Below are 16821 nucleotides of genomic sequence, written 5' to 3'. Positions count from 1 at the left end.
GTGAGGGAAATAATTATTTGATCCCAACACTGATTTTGTAAGTTTGCCTGCTTACAAATAAATGCAGGACCTATAATGTTTAGGTTTATTTTAACTGATAAAACCTGAAAATCAACCAAAAAATCAGTGGAAATAAAGGTTATAAATTGATTTGCATTTCAGTCAGTGAAATAAATATTTGATCCCCTACCAACAAGCAAGAATTCTGGCCCCAAAGATTGGTTATGTGCCTACATGGCCCACAGATTAGTCCTGTCACTTTAAGACAGTACTCCTAAATCATCTTATGTATATAAGAGAGGCCTGCCAACAGAATCTGTATCTCCCATTTCAACCTCTCCACCACTATGGTCAACCAAAGAGTGGCTTAAGGAGACGCACATTAAATGTCCTAGCCAGTCTCTAGACCCTAGTCCTATAGAAAATCTGTGAAGGAGGTTAAAACTACAATTTACTGAGCGACAGCCAAGAAACCTTAAAGATATAAATCGTGGCCTAATGGTTAGAGAGTTGGACTTGTTACCAGAAGGTTGCCGGTTCGATCCTCACGGCCGGCGGGTAACGATTGTGGTGCCCTTGAACAAGGCACCTAACCCTACATACTCCCCGGGCGCTGCAGTGATAGCTGCCCACTGCTTCGGGTGTACGTGTGTTCACCACTTGCTGTGTGTGTGCTCACTAATCACTGGATGGGTTAAAAGCACAGGTCACATTTCGGGTATGGGTCACCATACCTGACGAATCGGTTGAATCTTATCTTATCTAGATTGACAGAGGAGTGGACTCAAATATATCCTGACACATGTTCAAACCTGGTGACCAACTATCAGAAATGTCTGAACTCTGTGCTGGCCAACAAGGGTTTCTCCACCAAGTACAAAGTTATGTTTTGCTTGGGGATCAAATTCTTATTTCACTGACTGAAATGAAAATCAATTTATAACCTTTATATAACATTTCCCCCTGATTTTTTGTTGTTGATATTCTGTCTCTATCAGTTTAAATAAACCTACCATGAAAATGATGGACCCTTCATTTCTTTGTAAGCAGGCAAACTTAAATCAGCAGGGGATCAAATAATTATTTCCCTCACTGTATGTATGATTAACAATAGTTTTAGCATTTGTCTTTTGTTTTAGTTTTTAGTTTAGGCATTGACTCTTTGTTTCCAGTTTAAAATAACAGCTTTATCTAATTGTGAGAATCTACATATCACTATGTTTTGCAAATGTTTGAGGGAGAAGTGTGTGTGTCTGTGTGTGTGTGTGTGTGTGTGTGTCTGTGTGTGTGTGTGTGTGTGTGTGTGTGTGTGTGTGTTTGTGTGTGTGTGTGTGTTTGGTGGTGGAATGACTATCTGTAGGTGACCAGATTTATAGATATGCTAACCGTGTTGTGCCTAAACTAGGGCTTCTGTTTTCTTACAGTACTGAAGATATGCTGTGAACTGGACATCCATGTGTACTGTAGATATTATCTAAATTATCTTTGGCTTATTTGTATCAGTACCTATTGTGTGATTGCTCCTGTTTGACATGTCGCTTATTGCTCCCTGACCTCTCTGTAATACTCTTTGGATAAAAGCGTCTACTAAATGACTAAATGTTAATGTAAATATATAGTTCTATCATTTTGGTTTTGTAACAATTTCTGAACCAGCTCATGCAGACCGAATGAGAAACCCAATTATAAAGCAGAGTTATATACACTGCCCGTTCAAAAACAGTCAACAACAGCATGAATTCAACTAAGCAAATAGGTAAGAGCCTCCCATTGGATTTGAGGTCTAGGTTCAACAACATTATGTGCCCAGAGAATGAGGTCAGTTGACTGAATGATCAAGTTATGCCATCAATGGGTTCTTTCCTTCCTGATGGCACGGGCAGATTTCAACATGACAATGCCAGGATTCATCAGGCTCAAATTGTGAAAGAGTGGTTAAGGAAACATATACATCATTTTCACTCATTGGCCACCACAGAGCCCACACCTTGACCCTATTGAGAATCTTTGGTATGTGCTGAAGAAGACTTTGCGTAGCGGGTAGACTCTCCCATCAATAAAATATTAGTTTTATCGTTTAGATTTTGTAACAATTTCTGAATAAACTCATGCAGACCGAATGAAAAACCCATTTATAAAGCAGATTAGTTTTTGTTGAGAAAAACCAGCACATCTAAATTTTCAGGTGAAAGTCGAGTCTGTAAAGTACCCTAGGTGTCGACAGAGACACTTACATACAGATGTCACGGTTTGTGAAACAAGCACTCAAGACAAGCAGATACTCCAAACTGGTATAATTTAATCCACAGAGACACAGGAAAAAGCACAACACCATAAACACATTCAACAGCGGACAAATAACAAGACCAAAGGAATAAGACAGTAAACAAGGGGTAGACAAGTGATGGGAATAGTGTCCAGATGATGGGGATCAGAGTTATTCTGCTATTTTTTTTTTATAATTGAGGAACATAAATTGCTGAATTGACGAAATGCATGCAGCAGGCAGTGAGTAGCTGGACTGATGCAACTCTGTCAAACACCCGCAATGCCCCGTGAAAAAGGATCTTTGTTAATGTTTTTACTTATGCTATTACACATGTATGTTTTCTATGTCTGCGTGTCAGCAGAGACCTTCTGTAGTACTTTGAAGAGGTCACATTTCTTATTCTTGACTGTCTGTGTCTTTTAAGTGTTTATTGTAATGGGTGACTTTTGTTGGAAAGATACTATATCATCATAAATCATCATAAATTACTGTATACAGAGGGATCTTCAACCCTGGACCTGGTGAACTACCGTCCTGCAAATTGCAGCTCCAACCCTGCTTCAGCACACCTTTCTGTAATTATCAAGCAACCCAGGTGTGTTTGATTGGGGTTAGAGCTGAAATCTTAAGGAGAGTAGCTCACCAGGAGCAGGGTTGGAGACCCCTGGTATTCAGCATACTGCATCTCTTAAATGTCGTACATTGCAACAGATATGTCTGCTTAAATATCACGCACTGTTAACAATAAGCAGTGGTTCGCGCCGACATACTTGCAATAACTTAAAAATGAAGGACTAGAGGTGACTCTTATTCTGCCTGGCAGAATTAAGGCCGTACAGGATGGTGAGCGATTTGACCAATTGGGTGAAAGGGGCGTTACAGCACCGCCCACATGTACGAATCGCATATTGAGTCCGAAATCCGTTTTTTAAACGACAAACGAAAAATGAAAAATCGGGGCGAAATCTAATTTTTCGTTTGTTGAACTAAACGAAAAATGAAAAAACGAGTCATCTTTCAGTTTCCATTAATTTATTTAATATAGGATATCAAATGAATAAAACGTACACGGACCAGACTGATTTAACATAATATGGAGCTTCAACCATCAGAGTACTGTCCAAATAATACAAGTATTTCAAATAATCAACACGTTCACATTAATTAATAAGTTTTAATATTTATTATTTCTGCTCCGTGAGTCAATGCAGTTTAAGTCAGTTTAAATCAGAATTAGAAAGTATTTGGTATGACGTCATTGACCCAGTCTGTGCCGCCACCCAGTGGAGGAATGTGGTACTACTTGGAAGGTTGATGAACTCGCCATTTTTTCATGAAATGCTGGCCTATAACAAATACAGGGAAATACATACTTAATTAAATATAAGATTTAAAAAAATCACACAAAACTGACCATTGTCAGCTAAATAATATTTTTTTAAATAACAAGTTGATAACAGTTTTGAACTGTGGTGAAATTTACCTGAATATATGTGATGACTTAAGCTTTATTTTATGTTTAATTCATAATACATTTTCGCACTATTACTATTTTAATATATAAACATATGTTTTGTGCCTGTTATCATATGTTATCTGTCTCCTGTGCTTTGATGTTATTTATTAAATATATGAAATGTATTTCACATATATACAATAAGTATATATCACTTATAAATCATACGCTATGCTTGAGAAAGTAGGAAAGCGCAAAAATCCATACATTTGCGTGCCAATAGATTATGCCAGCAATAATAAGTATGTTAAGTTGCATAGAGTACTATCTCTCTCTCTCTCTCTCTCTCTCTCGCTCTCTCTTTCACACACACACAAACACACACCCTAACACACAGTTCAGTTTCCAGGAAATTACACCCATAAAGGGCAGATCGTGAAAAGGAAGTGAGATGCAACGCATTTGTCAACAAAATGTCTTGCTTTAAATATGGTGACGCATTTGCAAAACATTCTGCACTTCTATTCAAACTTGTAATCATTCTAAAATTGTAAAGTTGTTGCTATTGGTCCATACAGCTGGACTGCATGCTGTCATTGACCGCTGGTAATGCGGTGTGACATTGGACCCCAGTGTACATAGATCAATACTGAAAGCAACCCTATACTTGTAGTTATCGGTGCTTCAAAACCAAGCATAAAATGGTTGAATTTATGCACTACGTTGACAGTTTTTATTCTGTGGTATCTGACATTTTTTTCAAAACATTATTCAGATTTCATACACTGATATTTGGCGATCTTTAATAATATTTGCAATGAATCGAAATGCACTTGAGTCACCTTTGACAGAGTGACCCTTAAAGTAATCTAGCATGTCAACATAGTGGTATTGGGTAAAAGAGCTGCTTGCTGTTAAGTAAAAAACATGTATCCGCCCAGCAACCACAGGAAGTCTTTCTTTCGCGGTGCTGTGCAACGGAAGCTTACTTCTGTCTGCATATACACATGCTTATACACTTACAGTAACAGAGCCACCAGAGATAAACCTGCGGCTCCCGGGCCCGGCAAAGATCATCCACGTATTGTCCAACAGAGTCGGACATCATGATCAAGCGTAAACTGAGTGAGTATATTGGAATTAGGAATTAAGCCATATAGAAGCAACTAAATCATTGAGCTTCCACTGTGGTCACGCTTTTTGGTCGGTTGGGTCATTCTATGGAAACAGGTAGCTTTTGTTACGCTCATTTTCAGGGTGTCTACGTTATGTAAATCATTTAAACATTCTGTCAGATCATTTTTTAATAAAGTTTACCCATATACACATTACGTTAAGTTTACATTTTATTTATGTTGGGACATACTGTAATCACTGAGAGGTAACAGAGCGGTGACAGGGTTGACAGTTCAAAATTTGGATTCAACATTAAAAGCAATGTGTTCAAGTTTGTGAAACTACAATAATTTGAAGGTGTGTCACTTCAAATGATTATTTGTTTATTATGCAAAATCATCGTAACAGGGTTGACATTTTGAAATTGGCCCCTACTGACAAACAGTAGGTCTGGGCAAGCAGGTCTGGGTGAGCGTTCGCTGTTAGATAGAATACATCTTTTGTTCGGACATTTAAATTTGTGCAATTTTACGTGTCTAATACATGCATGGGCAACTTATAACACACCAAAGACACAGAAAAACTCGTGTTCGCACCATATGACCCCTTTAAAATAACTTGTCATTATGTGATTTTATGACTTGATGAAACTATAAAATGAAACTTTTAAAGCAGTTTTAATAGTGTGCAAGAGTTTTTCTTTTTTATAGATTTTTGATCTTTTTTACATATCTATTGCTGTGCAGGTTTTTTCACGGAAAATGAGTGCAAAATGAGCTTTTATTCTCATGTATATTTTCATTCAGTTTATAAAAATGAGCCTATTTGCTAAATAGCAAAAAGACACCGCAGAGACAGGCACAGGACAGAACAAATGTACCGTGTAAAAGGAACATAAATCGCACCCATTTTCCATTTTGTATAATGACCTGGTTGAGCAAGACGGTTAACATCAAAAAGGCCTATTCAAGCCACTTGTCCCATTTAAAACTATTAGTGATGTTAAAAATAACAGTGATGTTATTGTTGACATTATTGATTTTTATAATGGCCGTAAAGGCTAAAATGCCTCCTAATGTATTTGAGAATACAAGGCCACTGGTAATTTGTTACAGATTGTTGTCTTAACTCAAGTGTCATTAGTCAAACACAGTATCACAGAGTTGTGATATGTGACATGATATGGAAAGAGGTCAGTTGCATTTGGGAATTTTGCTGCACAAAGCAAATGAATATTCTTCAGAATGGATCAATATGGGGTGAATTGAACATCGACCGGACTAAAAAAAGCTCATGATGAAAAATGTAAGTGTAGAATAAATCATACCATGAGTTAAATTGTAAGCATACAGGGGCATAACAAATAGCTCACAAAACAATGACCCAAAAGTATGTCCATGAAACAAGTCACACACCATGTTTTTAAATAGTGAAGAATCGTTTTTCTGTTGTGTAGAAGAAATAAAAGTAAAAATAAAACACATACAGTAAGTGAGAAGGGTATCTTCTGCTTACCAATTTTAGAAGACTTCCTCTTGATGTGTGCTATTATTGCACTTATCTTAGTTATTATTTTAAAACAGCACACACACAGAAAACTTTAAGAACTATCTCATTCTCACGTTCTATATAAAAAAATTCAGGCCTTGTAGAGACATTTAAAATAATGCACAGTGTCATCATTTCCTCCCTTTTAGAATTATTGCTTGATATCCCGATACGAGCCAGATGTGAAGCTGAGAAGTTCAGCTTGGTCTTTTTAGGGCTATTGATTTTTTCCCACAGACAAGGTCATGGCTTATATATTTATTCTAGAGACTGCTTGTTTTCTTCTCATGTTAAAATAACTCTTGGAATGACATGGTATATATTTAGCGCATTTTTTATATATTCTGTTCACGCCTCATTCCTGCAGTGTTCAGACCAAATTTACGCCCTTGTTTGGCCCCATTGGGTTCACAGTTAACGGCATAAGGCATTTAAAAGCTGTTGAGGAGTTTAGACAGATAACTTGTTTGAGTACACACAGTACAACATGTTTATTTCTTTCTCAGGCTTCAAGTGGTTTGGTAGTCTCACCAACCTTCGGCGGAAATCAGATTCCCAAAAGAATGAACCTGAGACCAAGGGGGTGTCGGAGGACGATATGGGCATGCATCCGCGGACCCCCAGCTATGCAAACTCCAGTGAAATGTACACGCACATGGGTACCATGCCACGTCATGCCAAAAAGGAAAAAAGTTTGAAGAAGAGCAAGTCTAAGGACAAGACAAACCTGAGCCGGACTCCGAGCTTGAAACCCATACGAGACCATGTGGTTGAATCCCCTCTTCTCAGAATGCTCTCTGGAAAGGGTCTTGAAGTTCTGGATGACACCATCATGGAAGGCAAGCCAGCTATAGAGACAAAAGATGCCCACACCCAAAATCGTGATCTTCCTTCTCTACCAACTTTGGATGGACCATCGAAAGAGCAGGCGACAGGAGATAAGGAACCGATTATTGACTCCTCACAGACAGATTCACTTCCAGAACCTTCAGGTGATAGACCACCAGGTGCATGTCTGACCAAAGAGTCGAATATTCAACCAGTTCTGCCCATAAAGAGACACAAAGAAGACATCTCCAGGAAGGACACATTGGTGCTCCAGTCTGAGAGTACGTCAGTTAATTTGCCTCTGAAGATCAACAACTATGTAGAAGAGAAGAAACCAATAGGGAAAGATGCTAATATAGGATCAGGCTGTACAGAAAACAGTCAAGAGCCTTACAGGTAAGAATGAGCTGCATTTACTGTTTAAAAGAGGAAAGATCTTCTTCACTGTTTTATATGAAACTATACTTCTGATTAAGAAATGAAACAAAATATTCTAGAAGTAATGTACGGTAGGACTTACGGCAGATCTACATTTACGTTTATATTTAGTCATATAGCAGACGCTTTTATCCAAAGCAACTTACCAGTTGGGTAAACAATTGAAGCAATTGGATCAACATTAGGACAACAAAAAGCATAAGTGCAAAAAAACATGTCTCACAAAGCCTACAACAGTGTGCAGAGCTAAGTTGTTTTTTTTATATATATATATATATATATATATATATATATAGTGTATAAATGATAAAGAAGTCAGAAAGTTGAGGGAAGAGATGTGTCTATAGATCTACAATATCAACGGCTAGAACTGATAATATTGTGTGTTTTTTTTCTGAATAATGTGCATGTACTGTTTGTAAGAAGGTAAACAGGGTTGACTTTAAACATACAAGTTCCATTTAAAACCAAAAATTTTGGACATGTAACACAGATTTCTTTGTATTATTATCAAATGTATTTATTTGTGTGCAAATTAATGTGTGCAACAATTTTTTACCTCTAAACATGACATGTACAAACCTTAACTAATTGATATCTATTCAGTTTTACTTAATTCAATTATGTTTTTTGAACAAACTATTTTTATACAAAAACTGTGGTGAAATATGATTCTGCAGATGCCATTTATTCTCAAACATGTATTTTAACTCTTGTATTTAAAACATAACAATGAGTATCAAGAGCACAATAAGTTAATACAGTTTTTAATCTTTAAGCAGAGACGTAGTTTAAACTTTTTACTACTGTAAATGTGAATTTGCAAATTGTCTCCATCCACAAATAATGATCAAATTCAGTCAAAGTCACTCAATGTTAATTGAAATATGAACGTAGCCGTGTTTGCAAAATGAATGTTAAGAAAAAATCAACAGCATATTTTTTTGTGTTAATGACAACAGTATATTATCTTAAGGCAAAACTATTACTCTTATGTAGATGCAATGTAAGCCACTAATGGTGGGGGAGATTATATTTTGCACATCAAGCTTTAATACAGTTTAAATATTCATCAAATATATGAACAACACTGAATAGTTGAACCTTGCTTTAATGAAAGCCAGTGTTGATTTGTTATGTTCAAAAAGCTGAAATATGCAGTATTGAAGTTTAAGTTTTGTGTTCAGAATCCACTATTGCTGCTCACTTTGCTTTATGAAGTCTCCATATAAACCACTGCTAGAGACAACATTTGTGAGAATAACAACCCCAAAGGTTTCTCTCCAAGTATGAAACACGGTCACATAGTCCACTGTAAAAGGATGAAATTGTCCCTCACAAATCTTCACATTCTCCGAATGCTTTTCACCTCTCAGTTATACAGTATCTTTCTAAAGCTGTGCTCGTAGTTACTTCTTTAATGAGTCATAATAACACTATTTGCATGTCCTGTTTCTGGTTTAAGCAGTCATTCATGTGGTGAGTGAGAGGGAGCAACATACAAATCACTTCCTTTAGATATTCAGTTAAAGTTAAAGGTATAAGCATCTTGTGAAGTCAAACAAAAAAAAACTGAATAGAAGAAAATGAAGCAAATAACAATGTTAATAAGCATTGATAAAATGTTCTGTGTCTTTTCACAGGCAGGTGGACACCAAAGACAGTCAAGGAGAATATGTAGAGGTGAGCTGTGTGCCTTCTTTTTTCTTTCTTTCTCTCTTTTCTGTTTTTCTGGTGGAATTCTATGCTTCTCATTTGCGTTTTATTCTAGGACAAGGGTCCACAAACTTTTTGACTCCAAGGCCCTCACTTTATTACTCAAAGCATTTTTGAAAGTGCTGATTTGATGCAAGTGAATTTATGTCCTTAGCAAGGCCTTATTTGCTTTGTCATCAAGATAATCTTTTCCATTTTACAGTTTATGTGTTATGGTTTGCTAACACTAGATGGGGCTTTCGCTATTTAGAATTCCTATCTGTAAGAGAAAACGTAAGGTGTGGTCAGACCCACACATGACCCTCTGTGCAATATTGGCTTATTCTGTACCAGGACTTGAAAAATGAGGAAGCATGAAAAACTTTGTTTCAGTTCCTTATTTGTTTGCTCAACCTGAACCGGAGTCAGAGGATGAGACCCACACGAGACCATGTGATTGAATCTTCTCAGCATGCTTTCTGGAAAGGGTCTTTAAATTCTGGATAAGCCCATCCAGCTTTAGAGACAAAAGATGCTCACATCCAAAATCGTGATCTTCCCTCTCCGCCAACTTTGGAAGGACTGTCGGAAGAGCAGGTGACCGTAAGGAACCAATGATTGACTCCTGACAGTCAGATTAACTTCTAGAACCTTCAGGTGATAGACCATCAGATGCATGTATGACCAAAGAGTCGAAAATTCAACCAGTTCTGCCCATAAAGAGACACGAAGAAGACTTTACATTTTATATTGTTAGTCACCACGAGGCCCCTTTGGAAGTCAGGTATTGAGAACCACTGTTCTAGGATATAATTTTTTAGAGATATATCTGAATTTCTTCTGAAGAAGTGCTGTATATGTTTATTCTGCTGCTTAATTAGCTGAAAACATCAGTTAAATTCCCTGTATTCATCTAACTAAAAGCATTCTTGAAAGTGCTGATTTGATGCAAGTGAATTTATGTCCTCAGCAAGGCCTTATTTGCTCTGTCATTAAGATAATAGTTTTTTCCTTTTACAGTTTATGTGTTACTTTATGCTAACACTAGATGGAGCTTTCGCTATTTTTAATCCCTATCTGTTAGATAAACAGTGTGGTCAGATTTATACATGACCCTCAAAGCATCAAAAACACCACTACTGTGCAATATTGGCTTATTCTGTACCCAGACTTGAAAAATGAGGAAGCATGACGAGACTTTGTTTCAGGTCCATTTGTGTTTACACGCACAGTTTCCATGACTCTATCAACAAGCGGTGGGATTAACCTTCAGGACATAGGTACACCATCACCTGCCACCTTCATGACACCCGAAGTGTTTGGCAGGAATTTGTTAACTATGATCACAAGGAGAAGGCGTCTAATAATGATCAAATATGAAATGATTAGCAGTATCAAACGATAGAAAGAAAAAGCTCTCCATAAAATACACGTTTTACTGTTAAGAGAAAGATGACGTTGAGTAAATAATGGCAGAAATTTTTATTTTGTGGTAAACTGTCATGTCAATCAACAAATCATGTAGATTCGGGTTATTCTGAAGTGTTTCAGTTGTTGAAGATGCTTTTATGCACCTCCCTATCGTTTCTCCACTCCTCCCTCCTCCTGGTTGCCATCCTCCCCTCTCCACCTTCCACCTGAAACTTTAATGGCATCCGAGTTAAAATGAGGCTCTGCACAGAATGTTCACTGAAATGGCAAAAACAGAGCTTTCAACAGAAAACAACAAGGAACCGGAGGTCTTCTCTCTAGAACAGATTGTTCCCAGAAGCCAGAACGTGATGTGTTGTAGGATGATTATTTCTATTTTGCCATTCAGCTGTTGATACCTGGTGTTTATTTGCTCCTGGGTTTGGATCTCATTATCTTGGAAGTGTCTCCATATCGCACCTTTTCGAGCACATTGGAATTGAACTCCTAACCTTTCCGTCAGCCAGTAGGATACAAACACCAATTAGCAGCATCCTCTCTGAGCTTGTGTTACTGAAATTCAATTGTGGAAAAAACAAAACACAAAAGAGATATTTTAGTTTCTCCATGTAGTAATAAAAGATAAGCAAATGAGAACTTTCGCTGGAGATTCTTTTGTGTCCTCTATACTGTAGCTTTTCCAAGAAAACTGAACACACTAAAATGTCAAAATCCTCAAATTTTAAAGCATCCCCTGAAATTAAAACACCTTTTTGCCTTGAAAAACACTGATGAACAATATTTATTTTCCCTTCCTTATAGTACCAGTAGAACTATCAGTTATTTCTTAAATCAGTACACAGCTTAACATCGATAAGGCCTGTTAATCGACTTGACTTCACTTGCTTACATGCCCATCACGGTCTTGTATTACTGCAACAGATCTAAGAGGAAGACCAAACTGCTTGATAAGCAAAACCATTGCCAACTTGGGCCAGGGAAGGCTCCATAGCACACGCCAACTACGATACCTAGAATTCCACAGGGGCAGAGATCTGTTAATAGGAAGGGGGCCCTGTAGGCAGATGGGGGTAAAGACGGACCCCCACCACTGCCTCATTATCGGTGCACTCACAGAGTGTCCGCTCATCTCCATTGTACTACTGCACCCTGCCTGCAGGACACTTACTGTGTAATTAATATTTAACTGAGAGAGAGAGTGTGTGTGTGTATTTGAATGAAGATGTAAGGGGGGGTTGTGAAGGAAAACCCATGATCAACATAGACACACAAAAAAGCATGATGATAAAGTAAGCACAAAGACCAATGATTGTGCTTGTGCTAAATTGAATATTCAGATTCATCATGTTCTGATAGGCACTTTAATCACATTTAGTGTAAACACATTAACCATACTGTCATAACCAGAATGGGAGACTATTCTCTAGAAATTGTATTAAAACAACCTGCATATGCTTGCCTTCATCCAAATTTGGCTCATGTTAAAACCCTTTTGAAATATACTGTAGACCATGACTAAGTATTCATTATTAGGGATGAATAAGATGCATTTAATATTCAAAGCTTGCACCTCCGTATCACCAGATGCATGTCACGTGTGTGTCCTCATACAGTATATGGGGTAATAACACAGTATGCTTTTATCATTACCTGAGAGACATATGCTTACCATAAACATGCAACGGATTACGCCATACGCTGTTGTTCCCTCTTCAAGAGCTTCAACTTGACATTCATCCTCCTATTGTCTCAGACCGATCAGCACTGAACATGAAATGAATGTGTTCCTACAGGATTATCTACACATCCACAATAGCGTCTGTGTGATTCTTTACGCAAGGGGTTTCAGACAGCTTTGTTTTTCTTGTGTGCGGCTTTCGGAGATGACACATGTAAAGTTAAATACAAAATTATGTATGCACATACAAACATGCCGATCTGTCTTAAATGATGTGTTTAAAGGAATATTTTACTCAAAATGAAATTAATTTCATCTTCATCTTCTCATACCTCTAAACACTTGACTATCTCATCCAGACTGCTGTCCTATACATTGAAAGCAAACAGTGACTATGGGTTATGAAGAACTAAAAGAAAAAAAATCTTTTGAATTAATGAAAACTTTATTTTTTGTTATTCTCTGATGATTTTGCTCTCTGACAGAGGTGTCCTTTTTGTGCTTCTTGATATCTTGAAGTTTGTTATTTTTAAAAAATCCAAATCTGGCATAAAAGGTCTAGATGTTAAAATACTTATTTAAATAAAATTGTAGATGAATTTATCATTAATGTTTATCAACAATAACAGAATAGATCATGTGACTTACACTGTAAAAAAAACCTGTTAAAAAAAAATCTGTTAACTAACAGTCATTTTTTTTCTTCATATTTTCATATAATGTTAATTGATTAGCTTTTTATCATGGTGTACATTATTATCACGGTATTGGGTTACATCTTTAAAAATAATGACAAAATAAATAAAAAGAAAAGAATCTTGAGCATTTAGGAAACTAAATAAACATTTGATTTCTAAACTGGGATTTAAGAAAAACTTAAGAAATGATGCTAATATTTGATCTTATTCAAGGTATGTACAATTTCCCACAGTAACATATTGTCCAAATTAATTATCACAAAAAATGGCATTATTAAAGACCGTCTAGACAGAATTCGTATCTTTCATTCTGCGTTTAAACCTTTGAGTTGGTTGCCATAGCGAGGCGTCCATTGTGATGTCACAATGGTCCTCAGGGAGGAAACGCCCCACCCTAGACTGGTGTGCTAGACTCAACCTCATTTTATCTGAAGTGTGTGGATGCCTCGGTAGTGTGTGTGATATAGAATATTCAAGGACAAGTGTGATTATATGCAACATTGAGAATTATCATTTTGCAACGTTCCTTGACAACCATTTTATTTTACAAGCAGCTTAAACACTGAATAGCATACGCATGCCCATGCATATTACATTCACTCTTGGGCGAAAAAACTCACAGATAAACAGACGTGCGTGTGTCAGGATTTAATTGTTTTTATTACATGTGTGGCTTGGGAGTGAGAGTTGGTAAAGACTCCTTCTAACTGACAGCCCCCCTCCTCCTACATTTCTTTAGCGCTCTTTCAATCCCAAATAAAAGAGAAAATTCCTTTGAGCAGGAGCTGAATGCATGTGCCACATACCTCTCTTTTTCTCTTGGTCTCACTCTCTCTTTCCCCCCAGCATTGTTTGGAACCCCGGAGGAGGGGGTGGGTGGGGTCTCGGTGCCTGCAAGCATCTCTCTCCTTCTACATCCCTCCCTCTCCCCCTCCGAAAATCCCTCCCCCCACCCACTGCTTTCATCCAAGAGCGATGAGGTAATCCCTGCCAACGCTGTGAAGCATAGCGAGCGCTAGAGTGAGAGTAAGAGGCTGTGGAACTGAGCGGGAGGGATACATTTAGAGTCAGTGAGCGAGAGAGCGAGATCCAGACATTGAGAGGGAGAGAGAGGCAGCCGGTGTGGATCTGGGATGACACTGACTTCAGCGGAACAACGATAGCACTGCTCACTCGCGGGGGTGGCTTGTGCACGGGTGTACGCGAGGAGATAGGGGCATGACCCGGGACTTCTAGTGGACTCCAGGGGTGGAAGAGCTGAAGAGAGGAGTACAGGAGCCATGACGGAGAGATGCAGTCTGTGGAGTGCCCTGTCAGCCGCTGCCTGCTGTTTCTACAGGGGCTCCTTCATGCAGGTGCAGGTGAGAGGGGGACAACTCCCCCATATATGCGTATATGCATGTGTGTGTGCACGCAGGTACAGAGACTGTGCTTACATACATTGCGTGATGTGTGAGAATAGGTGTGGATACGGATTACATCATCTCTGAATGTGCCATCAGGAGTTCCTGCACGAGAAGTGGATGTCAGATTTTGTATGTGCACATCAGATTGTCCACATTTATGTTGTTTGCAATCACACATAATAATTCTTGTGATTCCACCCATGGGTGCCCCGCATGGTTGTGTGTTAGTCTGGTGCAGTTGTGCAGCCCCAACAACTGTGTCATTCCACCGGTCTGGGCAATGATATCACTGCAGCCAGCATGTGTGTGCGCTCACGGGTGTGTGTGTGTGTGCGTCGGATGGGCTGAGCTCACTTGGCTCAGCTGTAATACTATTGCTGATGATGCACAGTTGGATGAACGGGTAGGCAGGGCTCTGTTGTCACCCCGTGGTTATGTAGTGGATTGTAATGGGGCTCAGGAAACACGAGAATGCATTAAAGTAGTTTTGGAGGTCATGCTTTTTATATCTGAAAGTGAAGAGATCATGTTTCGCGAATGGCTCAGAATACAACAACAACAACAATGACGAAAAATTGCATTATACTGTTTTGGCCTGATACATGATACCAGTACAACACAGGATTTTAGTGGAAAAGCTGGAGATGGGGAATGGGTGTTGTCAAATTTATGCAATATTTCAGCCAACTGGGAATGAAAAACAGAAATGTCATTTTGGCTCTGTTGGTTTTGGGTGGTGCACTAAACACCACAGAATGGTGGACCACACCGTTTCGTTGACTTTTTAGAAACTTGCCATCAGTTTTTGCCTGTTCTTTAAAGTGTGCTAAAAGTAAGTAGTAAAGAAAAAGTATTTAGAGCTTATTAAATGATGTTTTGTACTTTTCGTCTTTCCAGGGTTAGCCCAACACATGATATAAAACTTGAATTTTAGTGATGTAGCACATGATATTTTATGTTGAAAGTTATCCCCATTTTAGCAAACCTAACCCTACCTTAAGCATTTTGTTGTTAAGATATGTTATAGCCTATTTTCATTTCATGACAGCTCAACATTAGGGGGAAGGGTGTGGTGTCATGTTTACTGTTCTCAGCTTCATTCAGACAAGTCATCCTAGTATAGGTCCAGCACATGCGTAGCACAAATCTTTTAGAGAATATTGTATATCCATATGTATGTATACACAGCACACACTTATATGTCAATTGTCAATGTACTATGAGCAAAATGGAACTACATACAATATCCTTGTTGGGGCCAAAGATGTCCATAGACTGTCAGTAATGATGTATGTGTTTGTCCCGTTTGCCACCTGAGCTCAGAGAGGCAGTGTTAGGAATGATGGTGTCTCAGCTGCAGACTGATAATGGACTTTCTGGCTTGATACGCACATGCGGATTCAGACAGCGGAGATGTTTTTTTGTGCTTAGAGTGCAGCCAAGCATCCTGACCTGGATTGTACCTTGGGGTTAAATACTTAACAGAAGAGCTATTCAATTCTGTTATTAAAGGGTAACTGCGACGTTTAATTGAAACATTTCATTTCAGTAATCCTGAAAAACCTTATAGTTGGTTCAGGTTTGTTTGATTAACGTTGTAGTCTGTTGAATTTTCCAAAGTAGACTTTGATGTAGCTCTATAGTTTTGCACTTATTCACAATCTCCAACACTCGCTCAGCACAACTCATATCTTATCTAAATGATGTCTCGTCTTTGACTGAGGGTTTGAGTCCTGAGATCCAATTTGGACCCAGAGATACAATGTGTGCAGTTAGTCCATTGATCTCAAATGTATCCCAACAGAGTCTGATGTTCTGTTGCTTTTGTTGCCAATTCATCAGCCTCATTACCAGTGAAGATGGTGCAGTCTTCATTTTAATTGGTTTAGGGTGCTGTCTGCTTGTTGGGAATGGCGTCAAACGCAAATGCTCCATCTGCCTCTCACAGTTATACTCTGATTGTTTCAGTGTGTCTTAATTCCCCATTCTCTGCCGTATGGAGGCTTGGGATTCCCTTCATCTGTGATCCTACTTGCAAAAATGATCATGCTAGTTTTAACCCCAGGGGTCAGGAACCACATTCATACAAGGGTCTAAAAGCAATTCCTCACTACCATAACCACAGATTTCAGTCTAGTGTGGTTGTCTGCTTTGATGGGCTGTTGGTTGGGTGAATCGGTTACGTAGTTTCACCCCGTCATTTTTCCCCAGTGATTACGAAAAAATATTTATTTGATATTCAAATATTCAAGATATGA

The 16821-nt window shown here is 38.3% G+C and overlaps 1 protein-coding gene across 3 annotated transcripts in view; it reads left to right on the top strand.

Annotated features, from left to right (window-relative positions):
* The first annotated feature begins 4686 nt into the window (after positions 1 to 4686).
* Positions 4687 to 16821, top strand: part of sh2d3ca (SH2 domain containing 3Ca) — a 39755-nt gene continuing 27620 nt past the window's right edge. The window contains exons 1-3 of one of the 3 annotated variants that reach the window (XM_056736443.1): positions 4687 to 4850; positions 6896 to 7613; positions 9299 to 9338. In XM_056736443.1, coding sequence (XP_056592421.1) covers positions 4832 to 4850; positions 6896 to 7613; positions 9299 to 9338 — 777 coding nt within the window. In that variant the 5' untranslated portion in view covers positions 4687 to 4831. Of the gene's footprint in view, positions 4851 to 6895; positions 7614 to 9298; positions 9339 to 14193; positions 14519 to 16821 lie in introns of those variants that run through there. The other 2 variants (XM_056736446.1, XM_056736445.1) reach the window with 2 other exon arrangements.

This window comes from Triplophysa dalaica, chromosome 22 (assembly GCF_015846415.1).
Source record: "Triplophysa dalaica isolate WHDGS20190420 chromosome 22, ASM1584641v1, whole genome shotgun sequence".
Taxonomy (NCBI): domain Eukaryota; kingdom Metazoa; phylum Chordata; class Actinopteri; order Cypriniformes; family Nemacheilidae; genus Triplophysa; species Triplophysa dalaica.
The sequence above is the reverse complement of the archived record's forward strand: the minus strand, read 5'-3'. Positions and strand labels throughout refer to the sequence as shown.